The 25,405-nt window shown below is 41.8% G+C and overlaps 4 protein-coding genes across 5 annotated transcripts; 3 read left to right on the forward strand and 1 right to left on the reverse strand.

Annotated features, from left to right (window-relative positions):
• Positions 1-1,984: 1,984 nt before the first annotated feature.
• Positions 1,985-4,313, forward strand: LOC116180960 (luciferin 4-monooxygenase-like). Of its 2 annotated transcripts, XM_031501157.1 has the most exons (5): positions 1,985-2,491; positions 2,538-3,049; positions 3,097-3,544; positions 3,591-3,970; positions 4,141-4,313. In XM_031501157.1, the coding sequence occupies exons 1-5, from the start codon at positions 2,402-2,404 to the stop codon at positions 4,145-4,147; spliced, it is 1,437 nt and encodes a 478-aa protein (XP_031357017.1). In that variant the 5' UTR covers positions 1,985-2,401; the 3' UTR covers positions 4,148-4,313. The 2 variants fall into 2 exon arrangements, with proteins under 2 accessions (XP_031357017.1, XP_031357016.1); XM_031501156.1 differs by having other exon boundaries at positions 3,591-4,313.
• A 5,402-nt stretch (positions 4,314-9,715) lies between these two features.
• Positions 9,716-11,568, forward strand: LOC116180959 (4-coumarate--CoA ligase 1-like). Its single transcript, XM_031501155.1, has 4 exons — positions 9,716-9,878; positions 9,925-10,436; positions 10,483-10,930; positions 10,977-11,568. The coding sequence occupies exons 1-4, from the start codon at positions 9,789-9,791 to the stop codon at positions 11,490-11,492; spliced, it is 1,566 nt and encodes a 521-aa protein (XP_031357015.1). The 5' UTR covers positions 9,716-9,788; the 3' UTR covers positions 11,493-11,568.
• A 4,353-nt stretch (positions 11,569-15,921) lies between these two features.
• Positions 15,922-17,960, reverse strand: LOC116181329 (4-coumarate--CoA ligase 1-like). The gene is made up of 4 exons (XM_031501653.1): positions 17,807-17,960; positions 17,242-17,759; positions 16,751-17,198; positions 15,922-16,702 (listed from the first exon to the last, which is right to left on the reverse strand). Exons 1-4 carry the CDS (start codon positions 17,882-17,884, stop codon positions 16,175-16,177), a joined length of 1,572 nt encoding a protein of 523 aa, XP_031357513.1. The 5' UTR covers positions 17,885-17,960; the 3' UTR covers positions 15,922-16,174.
• Positions 17,961-23,387: 5,427 nt separating this feature from the next.
• LOC116180121 (probable cytochrome P450 303a1) lies at positions 23,388-24,547 on the forward strand. The gene is made up of 3 exons (XM_031499971.1): positions 23,388-24,175; positions 24,222-24,328; positions 24,378-24,547. Exons 1-3 carry the CDS (start codon positions 23,586-23,588, stop codon positions 24,434-24,436), a joined length of 756 nt encoding a protein of 251 aa, XP_031355831.1. The 5' UTR covers positions 23,388-23,585; the 3' UTR covers positions 24,437-24,547.
• Positions 24,548-25,405: the final 858 nt, after the last annotated feature.

Consider the following 25,405-nt stretch of genomic DNA (forward strand, 5'->3'; position numbering starts at 1 on the left):
ATACCCCCCAGACCCCCCGGTACTATATTTCCCCCCAAAACGTTTAATACTCTTGCTACTTAACACCATTTTTGAAAATGGTACTTCTGGATGAACGTTTTGAGGAAGAACATACCACCGGGGGGTCTGATCATTATGGAATACCCCCCAGCATACGATGGTTTTATAACGAAATGAACATTAAGTCTCTCTCCTTCTTCTGGGGGGTATTCCATACCCCCCAGACCCCCGGTGCTATATTTCCCCCCAAAACGTTTAATACTCTTTCTATTTAACACCATTCTGGAAAATGGTCCTTATGGATGAACGTTTTAAGGGAGAAGATACCACCGGGGGGTCTGAAAATTATGGAAAACCCCCCAGCATACGAAGGTTTTATAACGAAATGAACATTAAGTCTCTCTCCTTCTCCCCCCGGTGCTATATTTTAACACCATTTTTAGAGATAGTCCTTATGGCTGAACGTTTTTGGAGAGAGCATACCAGGGGTATGGAATACTCCCCAGAAGAAGGAGAGATATTTAACTAAATCTATCTCCTTCTCCTGGCGGAGTATTTCATAGCCCTTTGTTGATAGTTCCTCCTTCAAACCGTTCAGCTTTCAGGATATTTTTGAATAATGCTTGGTTGTTAAACTAAGGGAAGCTACGAAGGTTTTATGATGAAATGAACATTAAATCTCTTTCTTTCTCCTGAGGGGTTGCATTTCCAGACACCCTCTCCTTTCCGCCGATATTTTCTCCCACACAAAGGATTCTTTTGAAAAATTCTACGGCTGCTAAAACTTTTTGAAGGGATACACGACCGAGGGAGTATTATACCCCCCAAGAAAGAAAGATTCAATGTTCATTGCCTACAACTATCCGCTAATTCTCTCCTAAAACAAGAGGTCTATGGAGCTAAGGTGCAAGAATGCTTTAGCAGAACGCATCTTTGTGCTTTGAAATTCCCTAAAGGATTTTTTGGGATATACAGCGACAAAGACTAACACCCCTAATATAATTACAAGGCCTCCGCGAGAATTTTGACCTTCCTGCACGAGATTTCTTGTAATTCGCTTTCAAGTTCGAGGGAAATGCCTTTAGACCAATCTATATTCACAGTGGTGCAGTCAACCTCAACCCTGACTTCAGACGCCTCCCAAAAGAGAGAGAGGCGTCTCAGGAAACCTATCAAAATCTGTTGGAGGTCACCGAGCCTCAACATACCAAACCACGCGTGTCTCTCCGCCGCTGAACAGAAGAGAGGTAAGTGGGCCAGGCTGTCCCAATTGGGCCAAACCACTCGAAGACATCCCCTGCCACAACCCGAACCCAGAGGAAGTCCAACTCCATTCTGGCGGACAAACGGGTAGGCGACACAGAAGGACAGAGGTCAGCTCAAGGTTGGTGTCAATAAGGCTGAAGCACCCTTCCCGAGGGGTAGTGGGTAGTGTTAGTGGCAATAACTCAAATAAGTTTATCCCAAAATGGTACAAATGGTTTAGCCATTACAGGTGGGATTGTAAGAATTCCAAGAAGTGCAAGTTTAAGAGGAGTAAGAAAAGGTCTACGTTTGTTAGCGAATCGGATATCGTCAAATCTGTCGATCTGTCACTAACTCGGGAGAAGGAGATCAGAATCCTATACCACCACCCAGAACCGGTAGAGCAATCAGCGAAATATCTATCAGCAGTAGGACCTTTGGAATTAGGCTTGTTGACACCGGAATCACTAAGGAATGATGACTCATTCGAGGAAAATGGAGAAAAACAACAGTGGAAACTCGGAGACACATCCAAATTAAAGATGCTGAGGAAGGACTATCCAGTCATTGGAACCAAGCTGAAGCCCTGGAAAGTTCTCAAACGAAAAATTGCAAAATGGCAATGATTGAGGAGGAAAATGCGCTCATTGAAAATCGCACTTGGGGCCTAGTTTCTAGGCCGGCTGATAAGAAGGTGATTGACTGTCGGTGAGTGTATAAGTCAAGTACAATGCCACGGTTTAGTGGAGCATGTCCATGGGCTACAACGTGAACGGATTGATTTCACTGAAACCTTCAGCCTTAGAGTGAGGTGGGACTCGCTGGGTTCTCTATTGAGTGTGTGTGCACGAGAAGAACTCAAAATGATTCAATTTAAAGTCAAAACCTGAAAGTTACGATGGACTGGCAGGATGTGTCAATTGAGAAAGAAGCATTTACGGACTACGCCAAGCTGCTAGGTGCCGGAATCAGACGTTCATCAATTTTATGAGTAAATGTGCTTCTTTGTGAACGAAACGGAAACTCGATAATAAATCAGGCTATCATTTTATCTTCGATAAGAACTTCACTTTATTGCTAAGTAATTGTGAGACAGCAGCGCGATGGTCTTTATATAAGTGAGGCGTTGTACTTTGCTCGTCAGTGTTCAACTAAAATGCCAGAAGCAACGCCAGCTCTCCAATCTAGAGGGGTGGGGTACACCTACTACCAGCTGATGGAGAGAAACCGGAACAAAATCGCCCAGGTAATTTTGAGGTGTCATTTGATGTACTTTTAAAGTGGTTAATTAGGTTGATGCGCTTACCGGCGAGGAGCAGACGTACGGTGAGCTGTTGCAGCGTTGCATTGGAGCTGCTATAGCAATGGAGGCTGAGGGGCTAAAACCCGGTGACTTTATCTCCATTTGTTCACTGAACCATCTCGACGTGTGTGTACCGTACCTAGCCTCACTGTTTACTGGTGTGATATGCGCTTCCGTCGAACCTACCATGTTGGCCCAGGAAATGGTCTACTTATTGAATCAAGTCGGGCCCAAGATAATATTTGTTGGTCAGGAGGCGGTTGATACTATACGAAATGTTGTGGATGATCTCCAAACCAAACCACTGGTTGTGGTTTTTGGAACTTGCGGAACGTACACTTCCTTCTCTGAGTTTATACATCGTCCCACAAAGGGATTTGCACCACGTGTACCAATGGATTTGAACGAAACTGCCTTAGTCCTCTTTAGCAGTGGAACAACTGGTCGGCCAAAGGCAATTTGCCATAGCCACAAATCTATGCTGGCTGATTATCAATACATGTAAGTAGAAACCTGGGATATACTCGCATGACCTCTATTTTTTTTAGAATGGGGAAAGGTCTTTCTTCCCTCGCCGGTTTTGCAACACCTTACTGGGTCACCTTCCACGTCATCCAGCTCGTATGCATCGTACATGGGCTGCGCAAAATTGTGTATCACCGCTTTGACGTTAGCAATCCGTGGCGAAATTTCGACTTTAAAATTGACGTATTGTGCCTAAATCCGTTACAGGCTCTCAGCTTTTTGGATCACGAGCCTCCCGATGGCGTGAACTTTCAGAATGTGACATACATGGCGTTTGGCGGCAACGATATATCGAAGGAGCAAGTTTTGAGGTTGCGCGAGAGGTTTCCGCTGACCAAGGTCCTGAACATGTACGGACAATCCGAACTCTTCGGAAGTCCGTTTATGTATCCCCTCCACACCAACTCATGGGAGTTGACGATGAAGTATCCGACGTGCGTCGGAATCATGAAGGATACGGTCTCTTGGAAGGTGACTAGCACCCAAAGTAACTGTTTCGTAACTTAAGCCCTTTTAGGTTGTCGACATTGAGACGGGGCAAACTTTGGGCCCCAATCAACAGGGCGAACTTCTAGTGAAAGCCGAACAACAATTCAAAAGCTACCACAATCGCGACTCGTCCGAAGCCTTCGACCACGAGGGATGGCTGAAGACCGGAGACCTGGTCTACTACAACGAGGAGATGTGCTTCTTCGTCGTGAACAGGATCAAAGAGAGCTTCAAGTATCAAGCCCATCACATCATACCGACCGAAATCGAGCACGTCCTCCTCACGCATCCTGCCATCGCGAAAGCCGTGGTCCTGGGTCTTCCGCACGAGACCGAAAACAACCACCCGATGGCGGTGATCCAGCTGCATCCGAAAGGGCCGCGCGTTTCCGAGGAAGAAATCGTGAGGTACGTCGAAGAGAGGGTCGCCGACAAGAACCGCCTCAGGGCGGGGGTAAAGTTTGTCGGCAACATTCCACTCACCGTTACGGATAAGGTCAACCGGTTTAAGCTAAGAGAAATGATAATAAATTATGGTATTTAGTATTAGAGTATTAGAGTGACTGATTCTCATCTAGGCAGTGACGCGAGACTACCGAGTGTTCACGTTTCCACGGCACAAAGAAGGTTCAGCATGTAATACAGGCCCTTCTTAAATAACTAAAGTGACGTTTTGAATCCAGAGCCTTCTGGGTGTCTATCTAGTTTTCTCCGTGCCGCAAGACTTGTAGTAGGTTTAAGGTTTTTATCTATACTTTTTTATGGAATAAAAAAAATTATTGAAGAGGAAGTTCAAAAAACGAAAAAATTCCAAAAACGACTCCAGTAACACCAAAAAAGCCACTGCATGTCTATGGGCATGTAGAAGGGATTTTGGTTGTACAGGGTGGCCAAATAAGAATGCGAGGTACTGTATCTGAAAATCTATCCATCGTAGAGGCTTGTGGTAAAAAAATTATTACTAAAACGGCCACGAGCAAAACCTGGAAAATATTTTTAAGTTTCTGAAATGGCCGCTAGGGGGCGTAACTGCAATCTGGAATCTAAAAAAGTGATTTTTCTGTGAATTCCGCCATATTAACCTAACAAAAAAATGTCCGGTCTTTGAAGACGACGATAATCTGAACCTTTTTTGTTTGTCAATTTTTCCTGTATCTCTAAAAATGAAGTGGTGGGGGGTATTCAAGGGTTTCCGTAAAGAACACCCTGTATCTCCGAAACGGCTGAGCCGATTTAAACAAACTCGGGTTAGTTCAAAAGAGCTATTCTTCAGCTACAAATATTATAATATTTGAAGTTTTGTTAGTTTCACATATCACCGCTTGAGGGCTTTTTTCGACATTCCGACAGAAATGGTTAATTTTCTCAAAAAAATTAAATGCATTGTTCAATTTTTTTTCACGAAAAAGTAGCTAAATGATGCCTAAACAAGCTCGCGAAAACAGCATCTCGATATATTGGTGTATATATATGTTACAGGGAAAGTGCGAAATCAGGTGTTGTATACTCTCCCTGGTGATTGTACACATTTACTAAAAAGACTAGTCAAAGTAGGATCCAATTCAATAAACCTACTTTCACTAGTGATTTTATACAATTACTGTTTGTCTCTAGTGGAAATAAAATGCCATTTGGTATATTGCACAACGTGACATAAACATAACCTAAAAGCTGTTGTAACGTGCGATTGAGACTGTTTTGTTTTGTTTGTGTGTGTTTTTCGTAGTTTATGTCAAATTCCAAACGATGTTTCTGCAAAAAAACAAGAAAAACTGTGCAATTCTAAATGTCATGGTTCATTGCCTTGTTGTCACAAATAGCATCTTCTTCATCATCTTCTCTATACCCATCCATTGTTACCTTAGAGTGGGTATATTACTTATCCATTAGTACTTCGATCGATACGTTGTTTTGAATTGTATGTATAATGCTTGTTTCACAATAAATTTTATATTAACTATTACAATTACTGATACGTTATAGTGATTGTGTAGAATACCTAGTGATTTTATACATTCTCTAGGAAATGTGATAATTCGATATTCTTTTGAACCCGATTTCTTACTTTCACGAGTTTGTTCAGTGAATGTGTACAATCACTAGTAATTTCATATAATCACTGGATTTCGCACTTTCCCTGTAACATATATATATAATATATATATATATATATATATATATATATATATATATATATATATATATCGTGATGGCCAGCATTTCGAGCATTTACGGCGGCATTAAAAGCTTCGTTTTCTAAATCGATCCACCGTAGGGCCACAAATTATATAATAAAAATAATTACGGAAAAATTAGCTTAAGAAAATTTTGGTAAAAAAAGATCATGAGTTACAGCCCTTTGAATTTTTTGTCGAAATTGGTTTTTTGCCCATAACTTTTGATTGAGGCGTCTAATCGAAAAAGTACGAATCGTTTTGGATTCTACGCACCAAAATTATTAAGAAAAAGTTTTTTCCCGAGAAATTTTTGTGTAGTCGATTTTGGTAAAAAACGAAGGTTATACACTGCCTTTTTTTGAGCTGGAAAAAAAATTGTCTCGGATCGATCGGGAAAAACATTTTCTTATAGAATGTGACCTGTAGAATCAATAATTTCCATCAGTTCCAAGATTGGGCTACTAGATCATGAGTTACAGCCATTTGAATTTTTTGTCGAAAGTTTTCCAATATCAAAAATAAAAATATTCGGAGATTTCTCTTAGGGTGTTCCTGGTGTCGTTTTTATCTATACTCTTTTCCGGCAGAATGCTCGAAACTGGTCTGAGGTAATTCCCATCTCTGCCACAGATGAAAAATTCACGTCAACCCAGGTTCGAACACCCAACCTCCGGATTTATAGCCCAACGCTCTATCACAAAAATGTGCGATAGAATCTCTCAATTGATGTGAAACCATTAGCAGTGGGAAATTTAAAATTCTGCAGGTATATCCCTGGTAAAAATGAATCTGAAGACACTTCTTGTGAAATGCACTAGCCTGGTCTTTGGATGCCGAACATCAATTACCTGAGGAATTCGGTGATGACGAAGAGGAGCTTGAAGAACAGGAACAATTATTCATACATCTCCCAACAATTATGAAATTTAAGTGAACTAATTAATTTCGAATAAAAAGAATTATTAAAATCCTCGTGTGGGATCGAAGGGACTTGAGTGCATTTTTGTGTGGCAGATGAGTGTTTTATTTGCTCCACTCCACCATCAGTAAGACTTGTCGGGGGCTACCACATTCTCCATGTCGGTACCCACTTCTGACGCCCCAGTGTTTGGGACACTTCTCATAGTCGGAGCTTCTATTGGCGACACGTGAAAGAAAGTGCGCGATTCGAACTTTACGAAACTTTAAACCGCGTACCAAACTTTGCAGCGGAAGGTATAACTTGTGGACGCCCGAAGTTCACCACCCCTAGAAGACGCATTACCTAACCGTCCCTAAAGTTGTTAATTATACGGCCCTGGTACACGTACACTCTTGGTCTTTCTACAAAGGTTTTTCTACGGGCGCGAATTTGCTGCCAGCCAGCCGGCCGGCCAGCCAAAGTGAAATTAAAAATCATCACAAAAAAATCCACAGTAAGATAATTTGGATTTTATTATTATTAAGAGAAAAAGTATACAAAATAATACAATAAACGCGAAAAAACACAAATAGTCATAAAATCATGCTCTAGAAAATGTACCGTGTGTTCTATTTTTTTTGCTATCCTGTTCCCGATTGCATTGAAGTATCACAACCTATATATTTTATTAAATTTTAGCAATTAATAGTAAGCCATGGATTCGTGGAGATTTTGATTTGCTTATTGTACCCATGGTAACTAAGGCAACCGATGCCATTCAATAAAAATGGCTGACTGTAGAAACATGTCATCTCATAATTTTAAGAAATATGATATAGTTACATACAAAAATATAGGATGTAATCAGGAAAGGGAATGCAAAAAATTACGTTAAGATATACAGGCTGTTCCATTTAAACAATATCAACTTTGGGTCAAATCTCAGGAACGGTGTGCCAAAAGTGTCCCAAAATAATCAGTGATGTGATACATCTCAAAAAGTAAAACTTTTCATTTTCACCCTGTATCTCAGGAGCAAAAGTAGCTAGATTAATTTTGTTTGTGGTATTAAAAGTTTCGCCAAATAGTGGCACAGGATCGTAAAAACTGCAAACATTTACCTTTAAAAATATCTGAAATACACTGCAATCTCAATCTAAATAGGACACACGGTACAATTAAATTTTATAATTTGCAGACATCGTGATGGGCCGCGTGTTTGACATACCTGCTCTAAGACATTTAAATGAAATTCATAAATTATAGACTTCAGGAATGACTTTCAAACTACGCGATGCAGGAATACCACAATAGTACGAGAATGATGCTGAAAACCCGAAAGTTATACGATATTTCTTTGTATCTCGATCGATTTACACACCGGTGTGTCAATTTCTTTGTGCTTAAATAGATTTTCGTGGTCCATATATGCGTGTACAGCAAATTTTTAATCGGCAAAGTTCTTTCGACCCTTCAATTTTTCAATTTGTTCAATTAGGCTTGACGGTGGCGATGACATTTTGGAAAATGGGCAGGTCTTTATTTAGGACGCAACATGTTATGCATTCTAGGGAAGGAGGTTTTCCATAGACTCATTGACTTACTTTCCAAGGTTACCGCTACGTGACAGGCGACCTTTGAACTCGCCTTGGCCTACTTTCCAAGGTCACCACCAGGTGGCTGGTCCAGAACCCGCTCTACTACCCTACTAAGGATCTTATAAACCTTCCCCAACACACCTTAAGACCTTTCGCTGTCATCTGGATCGATAGTGGAATAATAGGATCCTTTTTGAGAGTCCAAAATGCGCTAAAAATGGCACCGCCCTTTTGCAGGTGACAATGTTGATAAAGAATTGGATTGGATATAATTACCCTTCAGTGGAAATGAATTAGTCGTGCACATTCGAATCTCACCGCCGACGATTTTCAAGTGACGCAAAATTTCTCGGAACGCTGTCTTTTCCCGGTGCATCCTTGTTTTTTGTAAAAGTTACGAGCAAACCACCATTTTTACCAAAGGGGTTAAAGAGTTTGACAAAAAAATTGGTAACGGTTGGTTATATTATCACAAGCTCGAAAAACACTAGGTACGTAAAAATTGGACTGTAGTACTCCTTATTGGCTGTTGTCTTTTGAGGGGAAAGAACTGGAGAAAGGCTTGTGTTATATTCTAAACACACAATCCTTCTATCGGGAATCACTCGATGCCATTGGCTCTACTGAAATCCCGACGCCAATTAATTAACAACTCTAATTTTCAGATTATACAGCGATCCCTGGCAGTCACAGGCCTGATTAAATCTTCCGCAAAACTAATTCCCACTATTATCTTTAAGTTATATTCATGAAAGGACCGAAAGAATCGAAATCTTGCTGAATATAGTCTCCTCCTGATCATGAGAGTGACCTAATGCTGCGCTAGCAATTGTAACTAAATAGCACTAATTAAAAATTAAAAGAGAGTTCCGAAACAATGTTCCGTAGAAATTAAGCGTTGCAAAAAACGCACCACATTTGTACCGCGGTTGGCAAATTTATTTCTTGAATATTATTTATTTGACAAAGCAATTGAACCTACTAGATTTTGATGATCTGTGAATTTCTATGATTTGAAATTGCCAAATCTACTCAAACTTCACGACGAAATTTCGAAGAAAATTAAATCAAATTTAGAATCCGAAGGGCGCTGTGAATACGGAAAATCGTATTCGCGTAGTCGGTTAATCCGAGGAATTCGAATAAATTGAGGTATCTGGAGGATCCAAAGGGCTCTAACAAAAACAAAAATCTCAAAAATGGGGATCTGCAGATGTATCCATTCTTTGGGAACCTTCTTCGAACATTCAAATTCATACCGGAGATTCTCATACTCTTGCGATTTTTTGTTTGTTTGGATCTTTCAGATCCATGACGTTCAGTATATTATCATATTCGCATTTTTCAACTTTTTAAATCGGATGTTTAGAAACATAAGTGCGAAATTCCAAAAGTCATTCGCGGGACTTCATCCAAAACGAAAAAATGTCGGACGATAAAGCAGACTATCAGATAAGAAATTCACGTTATTGCCATGTAATTGTGAGACAACAGCGTGACGTGCACATATAAATGAGGCGTTCCACTTTGCTCGTCATTGACCAATTCCGATGCCCGAAGCAACGACAGCGCTCAACTCTAAAGGGGTGGGGTACACCTACTACCAGCTGATGGAGAAAAACCAGCACCAAATTGCACAGGTAATTTGGAGATGCCATTTGTTGTACTTTTAAAGTGGTTAATTAGGTCGACGGACTCACCGGCGAAGAGCAGACGTATGGAGAGCTGCTGCAGCGTTCCATTGGAGCTGCCGTAGCAATGGAGAGTGAGGGGCTAAAACCTGGCGATTTTATCTCCATTTGCTCACTGAACCATCTCGACGTGGGCGTACCGTACCTAGCGTCGCTATTTACCGGTGCGATATGTGCGGCCGTCGAACCCACCATGTTGGCCCAGGAAGTGGTCCACTTGCTCAACCAGGTGGAGCCCAAGATAATATTTGTTGGTCGGGAGGCGGTTGAAACTATAAGAAAGGCTGTGGAGGACCTGACAACCAAGCCACTTGTTGTGGTTTTTGGGAAAAGCGGCAAATACCCCTCTTTCTCCGAGTTTATAGCACGCCCCACAAAGGGATTTGCACCACGAGTACCGGTGGATGTGAACGAAACTGCTTTAGTCCTCTTTAGCAGTGGAACAACTGGTCGGCCCAAAGCAATTTGCCATAGCCACAAATCTATGCTGGCTGATTACGAATACATGTAAGTGGAAACCTGGGATATACTGGCCTGAACTCCATTTTTTTAGAATCGGGAAAAGTTTTTCTTCCATCGCTGGATTTGCAACTCCCTACTGGGTCAGCTACCACGCCATCCAGCACATGTGCATTATACACGGGCTGCGCAAAATTGTGTATCCCCGCTTTGACGTTAGCAATCCGTGGAGAATATTCGACTTCAAAATTGACCTTGTTATGGTCAATCCGTTACAAGCTCTTAGCTTTTTAGCTCACGAACCTCCCGATGGCGTGGACTTTCAGAATTTGAAATACATGGCCTTTGGCGGCAACGATATATCGAAGGAGCAAATTTTGAGGTTGCGCTCGAGGTTTCCTCTGACTAAGGTCGTGAACATGTACGGACAAACTGAACTCTTCGGAGGTCCATTTTTGTATCCCTTCCACACTAACTCATGGGATTTGACGATAAAGTACCCGACGTGCGTCGGCATTATTAAGGATACCGTCTCTTGGAAGGTGACTCGCACCCAACGTAACTGTATTGTGACTTAAGCTCTTTTAGGTTGTCGACATTGAGACGGGGCAGACATTGGGCCCCAACCAACAGGGCGAACTTCTGCTGAAAACCGAACGCCAATTCAAAGGCTACCACAATCGTGATTCGTCCGACGCCTTCGACCACGAGGGATGGCTGAGGACCGGAGACCTGTTCTACTACAACGAGGAGATGTGCTTCTTCGTCGTGAACAGGATGAAAGAGAGCTTCAAGTTCCAAGCCCATCATATCATACCTAGCGAAATCGAGCACGTCCTCCTCTCGCATCCTGCTATTGCGAAAGCCGTGGTCCTGGGTCTTCCTCACGAGACCGAAAACAACCACCCGATGGCGGTGATCCAGTTGCATCCGAAAGGGCCGCGCGTTTCCGAGGAAGAAATCGTGAGGTACGTCGAACAGAGGGTCGCCGACAAGAACCGCCTCAGGGCCGGTGTAAAGTTTGTCAGAGCAATTCCACTCACCGTTACGGATAAGGTCAACCGGTTTAAGCTAAGAGAAATGATAATAAATTGTAGCATTTAGGGACTGTGATATTTTGATCTGAGGAAGACTACCTAGGGTAGTAAATAAACAAATGTAGGGTGGCCAACTAACTGAAGTGGGTGAAACTTAATGAACGGATCCTGACCCTTTTCATCTTTGTAATCCCACGACGCAAAGAAGGTTTAGAAAATAACACAGGCTTTTCTTTTGTTCTTTCCCGTCAAAAGACAACAGCCAATAAGGAGTACCAAAGTCCAATTTTTACACCTAGTGTTTTTCCAACTTGTGATAATATAACCAAGCTTTACCAATTTTTTTGTCAAGCTCTCTAACCCAAAAAATTTGTGTTGGTAAAAATGGTGGTTTGCTCGTAACTTTTAAAATACAAGGATACACCGGGAAAAGACAGCGTTCCTAGAAATTTTGCGTCACTTGAAAATCGTCGGCGGTGAGATTCGAATGTGCACGACCAATTCTTTATCAACATTATCACCTGCAAGCAAAAGGGCGGTGCCATTTTTAGCGCATTTGGGACTCTCAAAAAGGATCCTATTATTCCACTATCGATCCAGACGACAGCGAAACGTCTTAAGGTTTGTTGGGGAAGGTTTATAAGATCCTTAGTAGGGTAGTAGGGCCGGTTCTGGACCAGCCACCTGGCGGTGACCTTGGAAAGTAGGTCAAGGTGAGGTTCAAAAGTCGCCTGCCACGTGGCGGTGATCTTGGAAAGTAAGTCAAGGATAATGGCCACTCCCCCCCCAAGATTTAAATCCTATTTTCTTTCTTTGGGGTGTCATTTTAATTTTCAAGGTAGTGTCTTATTTCATTTTTTGGGTGTTACATTATATTTTCAAGGTTGCCCTTTTTTCCGGCTCATATTTCATTTCAAAGTGTCATATTTCATTTTCAAGGTCACATTTTTCTTTGGGGTCATATTTCATTTTCAAGGGCATATTTTTTTTGTCTCATTGCATTTGCAAGATGCAGTGTCATATTTCCTTCTCAAGCTTACTTTTTTTGGGGCGTCATGTTTAATTTTCAAGGTCAACTCGTTTTTTGTCTCAAATTTCATTTCCAAGGTCAACTTGTTCCAAGGTCAATTTTCACTAAATTCAATTCTGTATCAACATTGTCACCTGCAAAAGGGCCTTCGTATATAATGCGGTGCCATTTTTAGCGCATTTTTGACTCTCAAAAATGAGCCTATTGTTCCACTATCGATCCAGATGTCAGCGAAAGGTCTTAGAGTTTGTTGGGGAAGGTTTATAAGATCCTTTCCTCCGTACATGCCGAAAACGTAGCATCGGAGGGTCTGAGGGCTATGGAATACCCCCAGCAAATGGAAATGAATGCCTATGTCCATTTCAGGAAAATTGTTTTCAAGTGGTGGAGGTTCAAAACCACCCATGCAAGAAGGACTTGATAACACTCACCCTGTAAACCGCATAACCCCCTTTTGATGGTATTCTGAAAATGGCAATGGAGCTGTTCTTTACCGGGGAGTATTAAATACCCCCAAACCCCCCGGTAACTCCTTCTTCCACACACCGTTTAATCTTCAGGATTTGCTTGAGTGTTGTAGGGCAAGGTTTATGGGATCCTTTTTTCCGTGCGGCCTAGAACGTAGCACCGGGGGATCTGGGCGGTATATAATACCTCCCCCCCCCCCAACAAACCCCCAGCATTTCGGAAAAATTATGTTAAAAGCACTCTACAAAGAAGGACGTTATAACACTCACCCTCTAAACCTCAGTACCTCCTTATGGTGGTATTCTGGAAATGCCAATGGAGCTGTTGTTTACTGGGGGGTATTCCAGACCCCCACCGGTAACACCTTCCACAAACCGTTTAATTTTCAGGGCTCGCTTGTTGTCGGAGAAGTTTTATCAGATCCTTTCCTCCGTACTGCCGAAAAAGTAGCGCCGGGAGGTCTGGGGGTTATGGAATACCCAGAAAATGCCTATGGCTGTTTCGGGATAATTATGTTAAAACGGTGGGGGTTCAAAACCACCCACCAAAGCGCTTGATAACCATTACCATCTAAACCTCAGTACCCCCTTATGGTGGTATTCTGGAAATGCCAATGGAGCTGTTGTTTACTAGGAGGTATTCCATACCCCCAGACCTCCCCCATCTTCTTCCACAAACCCTTTAATTTTCAGGACTCGCTTGAGTGCTGTTGGGGAAAATTTATCAAATACTTTCCTCCGTGCTGCCGAGAGAGTAGCTCTCTGGGGGGTATGGAACTTTCCAATAAACGAAAATGCCTATGACCACTTTGGGAAGATTAAAGAGGTAGAGGTTCGAAACCACCTATCAAAGAAGGACTTTATAACCCTTACCCTTTCAACCCCAGTACCCTCTTATGGTGGCATTCTGGAAATGCCAATGGATCTGTTGTCTACTGGGGGGTATGCCTCCAAATAACACCTTCTTCTACAAACCGTTTAATCTTTAGGACTCGCTTAAGTGTTCTTGGGGGAGGTTTATCACATCCTTTTTTCCGTACGGCCTAGAGCGACTGGGCTTTGGGGGGAGGGGGGGCATGGAATATCTTCAATAAACCCCCACTATTTCGGGAAATAATGTTAAAGCAATCAGGGCTCAGAACCGACCACCAAAAAAGACATCGATAACCCTTACGCTATAAATCTGTTTTCTACTGTAGGTATTCCATACAACCGAGACCCCCCGGTAATACCTTCTTCTTCTAACCGTTTATTTTCCAGGACTCGCTTGAGGGCTGTTGGGGAAGGTTTATCAGATTTCCTCCGTACTATCGGGGGGTCTGGTGGGTATGCAAAGAAAAATGTTGATGACAGTTTTGGAAAAATTGTGTTAAAACTTTCGGAGTTCAAAACGACCCAGTAAAGAAAGAGTCGGTGGTCCTATAAAGCTCATCAAGGCATTACTTACCCAAGCTTAGGTCGGAAAACTCGGTTTTCTGGGCGATTTATTAGATGCAAGGTATGATTTGTTCTTGAATGGTTCCTTTTACTTTTATTATCGATGCGGATTTTTGCTCGAGGGCTCATTCTACTTTTTCGGACTCATTTCAGCACATGATCATTATTGAATTAGGGGATTTCTTGAGGTTTTGGTTAAATTTTAACGTAAGTACATGTTTGAATTATTTATTTTGCATGGGTCTCGAAAGCTTAATTTAATTTTGGTTGTCGTCAAAGAATAATATATCAGTGTTTCCTGGATTTAATTGTTACTACCCTTGTATCTTGTATCTTTAGAACAATGGCAATTGCGAGTCAATCAATCGCATTAGGATTAAGCTTGAGTACTAGCACTGAGTGTTTAAATCCGCGGTACTAGGGAAATAAATTTGGACGTATAGATAATCCCAATGCCATTTTTTTTGCTAATCGTTTAGGAGTGTTTATGAGGTTTAGGGGTGCATTTAATGGTTTTTAAAGAACTGTAAGGGTCTTCAATAGTTCCTTTGATCTTTCTTAGGGCTTTAATTACCTTGTGGTTCTTAAGACCGTTTGCAAAAAGTGTTTAAGGTACTTTAAGAAACCTCTACGAAACTCAAGGGCCCAGACCACTCGGTATCGCACCTTCCTCCACAAACGGTTTAATCCTCATAACTCGCTTGAGGGTTGTTAAGGTAGTTTTAACAGATCCTTTCCTCCGTATTGCCGAGAACGTAGTATCGGTGGGAAATGAATACTTACTCATACCCTCCAGCAAATGAAAATGTGTATGATCATTTCCCAATCTACTCTGTTCCCCCTTAGAAGTAATTCCAGAGTAATTGGTTTCGTTTTCGAAATATTTCGCAACCCCTCGGCCCGACCTTCTGGCCCTTGGGATTTGGGTTATTTGCTGATAGATCTTCCCCACCCCCACCACGACCACCCAGAGCCTTCCAGGTTCGTGCATGGTCTATCAACGTTTGCGCACATCGAACTCCGTGCCACGACCCGACAATTGGGCGGAGTAGCTGGTCTACGATTCTGTTTACCGGTCACTCCTTCATAAGCGACGAGCATCCTTGTTCTTACCATTAACCCTACGCGTTACTTACGCGCATTCGCTTACACCATCCCCAGATCCACCACCTGCGGACGCTCCTGATAGTGTGCCACCCCTCAGGTCCAAAGAATTCGAAGAATTCAATGAACCCGAACATTTTAAATCGAAGAAAAATACAAAGAATTCGAAGAAACCGATGAACCTATAGAATCCTGTCGCTACGGAAAACCTGAGAAATTCAGAAAATTCCGAAAATCCGACGGATCTGCAGAATCAAGATTCCGAAGAAAAAAATCCGATGAACCTAAGAAATCCGAGATATTCCAAGGATACGAAGAATCCGAAGACCACCTGCTACCTCACACTCAAATTTTTTCTTCGTGCGAATCTTTCAGAGGCAGCATATTCTTCAGTGCGAGTGCGAGATTCCGAAACTCATTCGCACCACTTCCCCCAAACGAAAAAATGTCTAACGCTATCATTTTATCTTCGATAGGAACACTTTTATTGCGAGACAGCAATTGAGGCGCTGTACTTTGCTCGACAGTTATCAATTCCAATGCCCGAAGCACTAAGCAACCTAAAACGTGAATTCAAAAAGTGATGGGTTCTATAGCATTGTATTTGAAGCCTAAGTTTCACAATTTGTTCCATGAAACAACGCACGCCCACCCATTTGACTTTTTGATTTCGGATCTAAAAAAAAACTTGAAGTGGATTCGAACCGTAAATTAGTTGAGTAAATGTAATTGATTACTGAGCACAAGTTGTGTAAGCTTAAAGCGATTGAGCTTCTCAGTGACAGTCAAGGGAAGTTTTTTAACAAACGTCACTCCCCCTCTCAGCCTATTCTTATCTTCAACCCTATCCTCGATGAACTTTAACAGTTCCCCCTCGCACACCTTCCCTGCCTTATCGTTTAGCACGACGACGCCCATGGGGTGATTGCCATCGGTCTCGTGTGGCAGACCAACAACCACGACCCTCGCCACGGAAGGATGCGACTGGAGGACGGCCTCGATTTCGCTCGGTATGATGTGGATGCCTTGATACTTAAAACTCTCCTTGATCCTATTGACAATGAAGAAGCACATTTCCTCGTTGTAGTAGGCGATATCTCCGGTCTTCACGTATCCCTCCGAGTCGAACACCTCGGACGAGTCGCGGTTGTGGTATCCCTTGCACTGAAAATCTGCCTTAATCAGAAGCTCGCCTTGCTGGTTGGGGCCGAGCGGCTTCCCCGTTTCCAAATCGACGATCTGGAAAGGTCTACGTTACTATTTCAGGCGAAGGATCATGGCGTTTACCTTCCACGAGATGTGGCTTTTGGGAGTTCCTGCGGACGTAGGATATTTTCGCGAGAGTCTCAGTCCGCGGGAATCGCAAGGGAACTGGAAGGGCACGCCGAAGAATTCCGACTGTCCGTACACGTTTACCAGTTCAGACTTGGGGAACTTCTTCCGGAGCTCCAAAATGTGCGCTTCGGGCAAGCCGTAACCTGCGAAGGTGAAGCGAAACAAGTTTCCCAGGTCGACATTGTCACGAGGGCTTTGCTTTGTAAAAGCGAGCGCCTGCAGCGGATTTGACAGTAGGAAGTCGATTTTGTGCTCCAGTACTGACCATGGATTGTTTTTGTCAAAAGGTGGGAGAAGCACTCTACACAACCCGTTTCGAATGCACATGTGCAGATTGAGGTAGAAAGTGGACCAATAGGGCGTCGTGAACCAAGCGGCTGTAGAGCAATCGTCTACAATCCTGTTGAGCATTACAGATTGGGCATTCGACACGTTTAACTCACCAGTACTCGCTATTGGCCAACATCGATCTGTGCGTGTGGCAGATACCTTTGGGCAAGCCAGTTGTTCCACTGCTGAAAAGTACCAAGGCGGTTTCTTCTAGACTCTCCGGTATCCGCGGCCGAAACGCATTCTCCCCCGAAAAAGGCGCGATGAAGTCGGAGAAAGAAGGGTAGCAGCCGGTGTCACCAAAGACAACAATCAGCGGCTTAGTGTCGAGCTTCTCCACAGCCTCTTCCACCACCTCCACCGCTTCTGGACCAACGAAAATTATTTTGGGACCGACCTGGTTTAGAAGGTAGACCATTTCCTGCGCGGGCATCGTAGCCTCAACAGACGCGCTAATCGTGCCAGTAAACAAAGACGCGAGGTAAGGAACGCAAACGTCCAGGTGATTCAGGGAGCACGTGGTCACGAAGTCGCCAGGTTTTAGCCCAGCATCTTCGATGGCGAGGGCGGCGCCGATGCAACGTTGCAATAGCTCCTCGAAGCTCTGCTCTTTCTTGGTGACTACATCAAACTAAAGGCGATTAATAATTGGAGGCGAATGTAACTGGGGTTGGTTACCTGAGCCGTCTTCTTCCCGTGATTCTTCATGGACTGATAGTAGGCGTATCCAACGCCACGATCATCGCACGTTGACATTGTGAGTGACAAGCTTGTCGAGTTCCAAGCGGGGAAATGGGACTGCCATACTTAAGCAGTAGCAGAGATAAGATACGAAACCTGCACTGTCACATTTTGTACCTTGAGGTGACCTTTCGTTTGTTATATGGCGACATGTGCGCAATCTAAGACGTTCACTAGATCGACCTTTCCACGCCTTCGATAAATGGAAAACCAGAGATAACTTTATGAAGAATGGGAGGTGTGTCCAATGTCACTCCTTGAGATTTGAAATACCTCCACGTGTACTTCCCCCGTTATCGGAAAAAAATCTCGGCCTGGAAATAAACATACTACGTACCTATCTTGCTCATGGAAAAAAACCAACCCTGCAACCGTGCACATTCTTTCTTTCAGCCCTCTTTTTTGTCTTTGTTTTTGGCTTTTGTTTTCGCTTTGACATTTTTTCCTACTTTGTTCTATTTTGACGTTAATGTTGTTACCTTTTGTTTTCATCTGCTACTTCCCGATTCTTTTGTCATCAAACTTCCTCGGCTCTTTTCCTCTTTGGTTTGTTTCTCTACTTCAAACCTCTTGTTCGTAGATCTTTTATTCTCTTTCTCATTTCCACCATTTTTTCCTTTCGTTTTCTTTTTCACTTCTATTCAGCTGCACCCCGGCGATTTTTGGCATTCTTCTCCGCTCATATTATACTCACATCTTGTGTCTTTATCTTTTTATATACGAGTTTTTTTGCTTTTCTTCCTTTCCTCTTCTCCTTGTTCTCTAGAGATCTCTAACATTTCTATACTCCCACTTAGCCTTCAATTTCTTTACCCCCCATTCTCTTCCGACGTTCATCTGTTTGTCCCCTTTCTTTTTCTTCTTTCGTTTGTTCCTTTACTGCAATTCTGCTGCTCGTTGATCTTTTTTTCTCGTTTCCCTTACTGCATGACGTTGACCTTGCTTTCTAGATTTTTTTATTTACGATTTGTTGGCCTTTCTCCATACTTCTATATACCTACTGTTCCCATTACTCCTCCCCTTTTCCTATTTATTATTTTTTAACTTTTCCGTAATTATCTTCTTCTGCACCTCTATTGATGATACGGTTCTCTAACAATTACTTCTGCCAACCTTGTCTTCTTTTCCCGAGGCCTTTACTTTTTACATTAATTTCCCTGCCCATTCTCTTTTTCCTCTGCTACTTTCAGGTTCTATATTATGAAACTTCTTCTGTTCCTCTTCTCTTTCCGCTTGTTTTATCTGCCTGAATTTTGTTGATCGCCGATATTTTATCTTCTTTTCCACTCATTTCTCGTTTTCGGACTAATTCTCATTTACTGGCCTTGGCCTTGGAAAATTAAACAAATGAAACACGATGCATTATAAAATAGTAACAGCCGTACTTTGCAAATTATTCTGCTGTGTTTACATTCAGAAGGTGCAGTTTTTTGAATTCGTAATCTTTTCTAAAATGCCGATTTCTAACCAAGAAGCATTTAATATGCTGGCGATATATTTTGAGTATTTTCAAAATGCGACCATCGCTGCCCACATCTTCTATTTGCGTTATCCGAATCGACCACGAACCATCGCCGCCAGCATATTAAATGCTTCTTGGTTAGAAATCGGCATTTTAGAAAAGATTACGAATTCAAAAAACTGCACTTTCTGAATGTAAACACAGCAGAATAATTTACAAAGTACGGCTGTTACTATTTTATAATGCATCGTGTTTCATTTGTTTAACCTAACCTACCTAAAAGTGTAGGGTCCTTTTTCAAACAATCTTTCGCGCCTTTGACAAATACCGGAAATACGTCAAATACGATACAATTTAAGCATTTTTATTAATTAATGAATTAATCTCATTTTCCCAATATTTGAGGTTAGGAACGAGGTTTTGAAAAACGGTTTACACTGGCCCCTTTGGGTGTTATTTGGCTACTTTTTCATAAAGAAAAAGTCATATAATTCTATTTGATTTTTTTGACTTTTTTAGGATTTTGGATCATAGTGTCAAAACTAGCCCCCTGGCGGAGAAGGATTCAACTAAATTAACTGTATTTTGGTTGATTCTTGTTGCCCAAGGAATGCCCTTTTCAACGATACCAAATTTGTTACAGTCGGTCAAACTGTTAAGAAGTTAAAGCAGGTTATTGCAAAAACAATTGAACGCCCCACGCCATCTTTGTTTTTGAAATAACTGAGTTTTTGTTTTTACAAAAATGATAGATAAACAGGTTCTCTTTAAAAATGTGAAAAAAGAATGTTTAGTTTATTATGCGAAATTTAAAGAAAATGCAATTTTAAGATTTAAGATGGCAGTTACGCCCTCTGGTGGTCATGTTTAGAATTTGAAAATATTTTCCAGCGATTCTTCATAACCGATTTACCTAATCATTTATTTTACCCCTAAGTCATACGACGAACGGTTCCCGAGATATGGCCGAGGAACAGTCTTATTGGGTCACTCGGTACATATGTATATAAAAACGAGTTCTTAAGGGTAATGATGATTGCTGGGAAATGGTCAGGTATTCCAGCCCCCCCCCCCGGGTTCTTTGTTTTTCCCCAAAAAGAGGCTAATGCGGTTATATACAACAATTTTTGCACATATGAGTATCAAAATGGTTCCTTGAGGATAATAATGATTGTACATATTTGTACAAAGACGGTTTCTTGAGAGTAATGATGATTGTGGGAAAATAGTCAGGTATTCCATAGCCCCCAGACCCTTCAGTTCTTTGTTTTTTTCCAAAAAGAGGCTAGTGTCCTTTCATACTGAAAAGTTACCGTTAAACTTTGAAAGAAAACACGTGGAGAGCACTCGTGAGGAAAGAAAGATTTCATTGCCTCGCAAAGTACCTTGATAAACCTTAGGGATCGCGTCTTTCGAGAGATCTAATTTTGAGGGGTATGGAATATCCCCCCAGTCAATGCCCCCCAGTCAACAATACCTCTCAGTATACAAGAAATTTGTGCATATGAGTATAAAGATGGTTCCTTGAGGATAATGATGACTGTAGGGTAATGGTCGGGTTCCATACCCCCCAGTTCTATGTCTTTACCCAAAACAGAACGTAGTACCAGGGGGAATACCCCCCAGTCAACAATACCCCTCAGTATATACATGGAATTCGTTCATGTGTATATAGAGACGGTTTATTGATAATAATTGCAGGGAAATTGTCAGGTATTCCAAATTTTTACCTTCACTTTAATTCACTTCTGGAAAAATAAAAATATTTGCGAAATCCCAAAAAAGCGCCCCCATAGAACCCAAAAACCCAGTAAAGTGTCTTATACGTGAAGGAAAAATTTTGTTAAACGCATTTTATTGTTTGAATCTTTGCTTTCGCCTTAATTCACTTGTGGGAAAAATAACAATATTTACGAAACTCCAAAAAAGCGCACCCATAAAACCCAAAACACCCAGTGAAGTGAAATACATGAAACAAAAATTTTGTTAAACACATTAATTTAGTGTTCGAATCTTCACTTTCACCTTAATTCGCTTTTGGGACAATAAAAATATTTACGAAACCCCAAAAAAACGCACCCATAAAACCCAAAAACCCAGTAAAGTGTCGTATACGTGAAGGAAAAATTTTGTTAAACGCATTTTAGTGTTTGAATTTTCGCTTTCGCCCTAATCCGCTTCTGAGAAAAACAACAATATTTACGGAACCCCAAAAAAGCGCACTCAAAACCCAAAAACCCCGGTGAAGTGTCTTATACGTGAAGGAAAAATTTCACATTCACTTTAATTCACTTCTGGAAAAATAAAAATCTCTGCGAAACCCCGAAAAATGTGCTCTCATCAAATCCAAAACACCCAGTGAAGTGAAATACGTGAAACAAAAATTTTGTTAAACACATTTTAGTGTTCGAATCTTCACTTTCACCTTAATTCTCTTCTAGGACAATAAAAATATTTACGAAACCCCAAAAAAACGCACCCATAAAACCCAAAAACCCAGTAAAGTGTCGTATACGTGAAGGAAAAATTTTGTTAAACGCATTTTAGTGTTTGAATTTTCGCTTTCGCCCTAATCCGCTTCTGAGAAAAACAACAATATTTACGAAACCCCAAAAAAGCGCACTCAAAACCCAAAAATCCCAGTGAAGTGTCTTATACGTGAAGGAAAAATTTCACATTCACTTTAATTCACTTCTGGAAAAATAAAAATCTCTGCGAAACCCCGAAAAATGTGCACTCATCAAATCCAAAACACCCAGTGAAGTGAAATACGTGAAACAAAAATTTTGTTAAACACATTTTAGTGTTCGAATCTTCACTTTCACCTTAATTCTCTTCTGGGACAATAAAAATATTTACGAAACCCCAAAAAAACGCACCCATAAAACCCAAAAACCTGGTAAAGTGTTTTATACGTGAAGGAAAAATTTTGTTAAACGCATTTTAGTGTTTGAATCTTCGCTTTCACCTTAATTCACTTCTGGGAAAAATAACAATATAGGTATAGGGAAATGGTCAGCTTCAGACATTTTTTAAATCTCCTAAACTGTAATTTGTCACAATCTGTAATGTTCAGATCTTTTTAATGGTTTTCTACTCCTTTCTTTAATTCCTTTTAACTTTTTAGATTCTTTCTATCTTTCTTCAGATTCATCGGATCTTTCATTTCTTCCTTCAAACCTCTCCCCAACTCCTCCCCTACACCCTCTTAAACCTGTTGAGGTATTTTACATATTCTTTTGGTTATGGGCGCCTGATACAAATAAAAAACATTGGATCAGGACGGCACAATGGATGAGAAAATCGACCCACTTTCTGGCATTTGTGGTTCTGATTCTAGACTGCGTATTAGAAAAATTGGTATCAGGAGAACACGATACCCGGGAAGGTATCTGCCAAAATCTCTTAGTACATTTTACATTCTTACGCTTCTGTGTGCGTCATAAAAAAGTATCAGGTTAACATAATAGGTGAGGAAGAGTGCAGACAATATGAGCCCCCCGCGACGTGGATGTTCCAATTTTTAAGAAAACAATACGACAGAAGATGATTTTCAATACGTTTTAAACGACGTTGTGTTTCTGTGAGAAAGTTGTATCAAGAAAACATAATATGCAAGAAAGGGAATTTTGCATTTAGCACGTGTAAAGCAGCACCTAGTTGATGCGGAGCTCTCACCTTCTAATCCACCAAGTTGATTAGCAAGGCCTTCAACAGAATGATAAATAACTGGTATCGTGACGATAACCCTTAACACTGATAAAACAAACAAATTGGGCATCAGTTTGGACATCTCTAGTCGAGCAGTATTGGGGTTAATCACGCACAAAGTAAGAATTTAGGAGATGTTAATATTGATATTAGCACTAGCGAGTATATTGGCATTGCTTCTGTACCTGGACACGAAGAAGCCGAAAAACTTTCCGCCGGGCCCTAGGTGGTTTCCTATTGTAGGATGCGCTTGGCAATTTCAACGGCTCATCCGCAAGACAGGCTCAATGGCGAACGCGGCCGAGGCGTGGAGGCTGCAATACGGTCCGGTGGTTGGAGCGCGTATTGGACGTCAGCGTACCTTATTCGTCGATGGATTGGACGCGCTGAGGGAGCTACTGACGAAGGATGAGCTCAATGGTAGACCAGATGATATAATCACCAAAAGTAGGACTGGTGGAACGAGAAGGGGTATAATATGTATCGAGTCCGAACTACTTCACAAGCAGAAGAGCTTCATGCTAAAAGAACTGCAAAGAATTTATGGACGTTCTTCTCCAAAGGCAGGCGAGCGCAGTGATTGAGGGAATGAAGTCAAGAATCCAAGAAAGTGGCACGATGTGCGTCAACCATTTGTTTTCAGTGCAGACCCTGGCATCAGTGTGCACTCTGATGACGGGCACGGAAACTAACACACAAGGCGAAGAATTTAAGAAGCTGTACGGTGTCATGGAGAACTTTTCGGAAAACATTTCGTTCACAAGCTCGGCCTTTGGCATGTTTCCCCTCCTGAGGTACCTCTGCCCGGAGTACTGTGGATACAATACGTACGTAGACATGCACCAGAAGATAACTGCCTTTTTCCACCAGAAAGTAAAAGCCTTCTGGCCTGATGGTTTCATCCGACGATACCAAGAGGTGATAGACTCAGGAAAGGAGGATGGGTTCTGCGAGGATCAGCTGTTAGCCATTTGCCTAGACATGCTCGTTGGAGGCTTTGAAACGACCAACAACGCGCTGGGCTTCCTCTTCTTCCATATCCTACGCCATCCTGATGTTCGGAGAAGGGTGCAAGACGAAATTGACAGCGTGGTCGGAAGAAGTACGCTTCCGAGCCTCGACGATAGACCACGGTAAACACTGTAAGCGCTAAGCAAATTATTCATCTTCCACTTGTAGGCTCCAGTATCTGGAATGTGTCGTCTTGGAAACTCTGCGCGCGTTTAGCGGCAGACTCTTCTTAGGGCCGAGAAGGGCAATTAAGGACGCCGTACTTCATTCCAAAGGTAAACTGCGTAACTCAATAGCAGCGGTCAGTCAGATAATTTTTGGTAGGACACCCTCATACAGTCACGACTAAGGGCCACGCTTCTAGATCCAAATTGTCGTTTTAAAGATCCGATGGCGTTTCAACCACAACGTTTTATGAAGGACGGCAGATCGAGCGTTCCTGATGACTGCATTATGTTCGGTATTGGCAGGCGGAGATGCCCCGGGGAAGTCTTCGCACGGGCGAACGTTTTCCTTACAGTCGCCTGTCTTTTGCAGGCTTTCAATTTTGAGGCGGTACCTGGAGACGCTTTAGTTTTTGAAGATGTGCAAGGTTTCACTCCGTCTCTAAAACCTTTTAAGGCACTAGTTACGTTCACTACAATTTTATCTCGTAAATCTAAAAAAAGTAGATATATAGGAAATAAAAAATAATAATTCGTGCAGTTCCATTTTTTCGCGAATGCGTGCTCCCCTGGTGATTGTGTAATAAAGTTCCGAGCCGTCAGAAGGGGTCAAGGAGTTAAGGGTAGAGTTTTGCGATTATAGCTACCATTCCAATATAGGAAGATCAAAAATGTTTAATTTGTTCAACCTTTGGACTTTGAACGGTGAACAAACTTTGAACGGAGACCAACCTTTGAACTTTAATCGGCAACTTTACACTGATTCAATTTCGAAGATCACCACATTTGAGGTCTCTATTTAGTTTTGAAAGCCATTGTCAGGAGGAGAGCGAGATAACATTTGACGGCACCCGAATTTCACCTTGTCGAATTTTATATGGATATTCCTATTATCCTTCTATGCTTATCGACTGCTTTGGTCACGAGTACTCAGCATACACTATCAATGAATGCGAGACTTTATAATCACTACTCCTCTCCACTAAAGAAGTTCAACGTTACATTGAACTGGCACTCTCCCTAAGATCCCATCGCCCCTTGAACATATTGCTGGTTATGGCCTTTATTTGGTTTTCAATGTCGTATGAACCCTATTTAAATATAATGTCACCGTCAAATGACCTTAAAGTACAAGGTCATTATTTAAAGGGCAAATATTGATCCCATTTTCCGAGGTCTGGATTTATT

This window comes from Photinus pyralis, unplaced genomic scaffold (genome assembly GCF_008802855.1).
Source record: "Photinus pyralis isolate 1611_PpyrPB1 unplaced genomic scaffold, Ppyr1.3 Ppyr1.4_LG9, whole genome shotgun sequence".
Taxonomy (NCBI): domain Eukaryota; kingdom Metazoa; phylum Arthropoda; class Insecta; order Coleoptera; family Lampyridae; genus Photinus; species Photinus pyralis.

Bases quoted from the DNA above. Each gene is read 5' to 3' on its own strand.
- LOC116180960 (XM_031501156.1), top strand. From the start codon at position 2,402: ATGCCAGAAGCAACGCCAGCTCTCCAATCTAGAGGGGTGGGGTACACC. The intron at 2,492-2,537 runs GTAATTTTGAGG...GTGGTTAATTAG, and splicing joins ACCGGAACAAAATCGCCCAG to GTTGATGCGCTTACCGGCGA. The intron at 3,050-3,096 runs GTAAGTAGAAAC...TATTTTTTTTAG, and splicing joins CTGGCTGATTATCAATACAT to AATGGGGAAAGGTCTTTCTT.
- LOC116180959 (XM_031501155.1), top strand. From the start codon at position 9,789: ATGCCCGAAGCAACGACAGCGCTCAACTCTAAAGGGGTGGGGTACACC. The intron at 9,879-9,924 runs GTAATTTGGAGA...GTGGTTAATTAG, and splicing joins ACCAGCACCAAATTGCACAG to GTCGACGGACTCACCGGCGA. The intron at 10,931-10,976 runs GTGACTCGCACC...AAGCTCTTTTAG, and splicing joins AGGATACCGTCTCTTGGAAG to GTTGTCGACATTGAGACGGG.
- LOC116181329 (XM_031501653.1), bottom strand. From the start codon at position 17,884: ATGTCAACGTGCGATGATCGTGGCGTTGGATACGCCTACTATCAGTCC. The intron at 17,760-17,806 runs GTAACCAACCCC...AATCGCCTTTAG, and splicing joins ACGGGAAGAAGACGGCTCAG to TTTGATGTAGTCACCAAGAA. The intron at 16,703-16,750 runs GTAAACGCCATG...AGACCTTTCCAG, and splicing joins AAAGCCACATCTCGTGGAAG to ATCGTCGATTTGGAAACGGG.
- LOC116180121 (XM_031499971.1), top strand. From the start codon at position 23,586: ATGGACGTTCTTCTCCAAAGGCAGGCGAGCGCAGTGATTGAGGGAATG. The intron at 24,176-24,221 runs GTAAACACTGTA...TTCCACTTGTAG, and splicing joins AGCCTCGACGATAGACCACG to GCTCCAGTATCTGGAATGTG. The intron at 24,329-24,377 runs GTAAACTGCGTA...AATTTTTGGTAG, and splicing joins CGCCGTACTTCATTCCAAAG to GACACCCTCATACAGTCACG.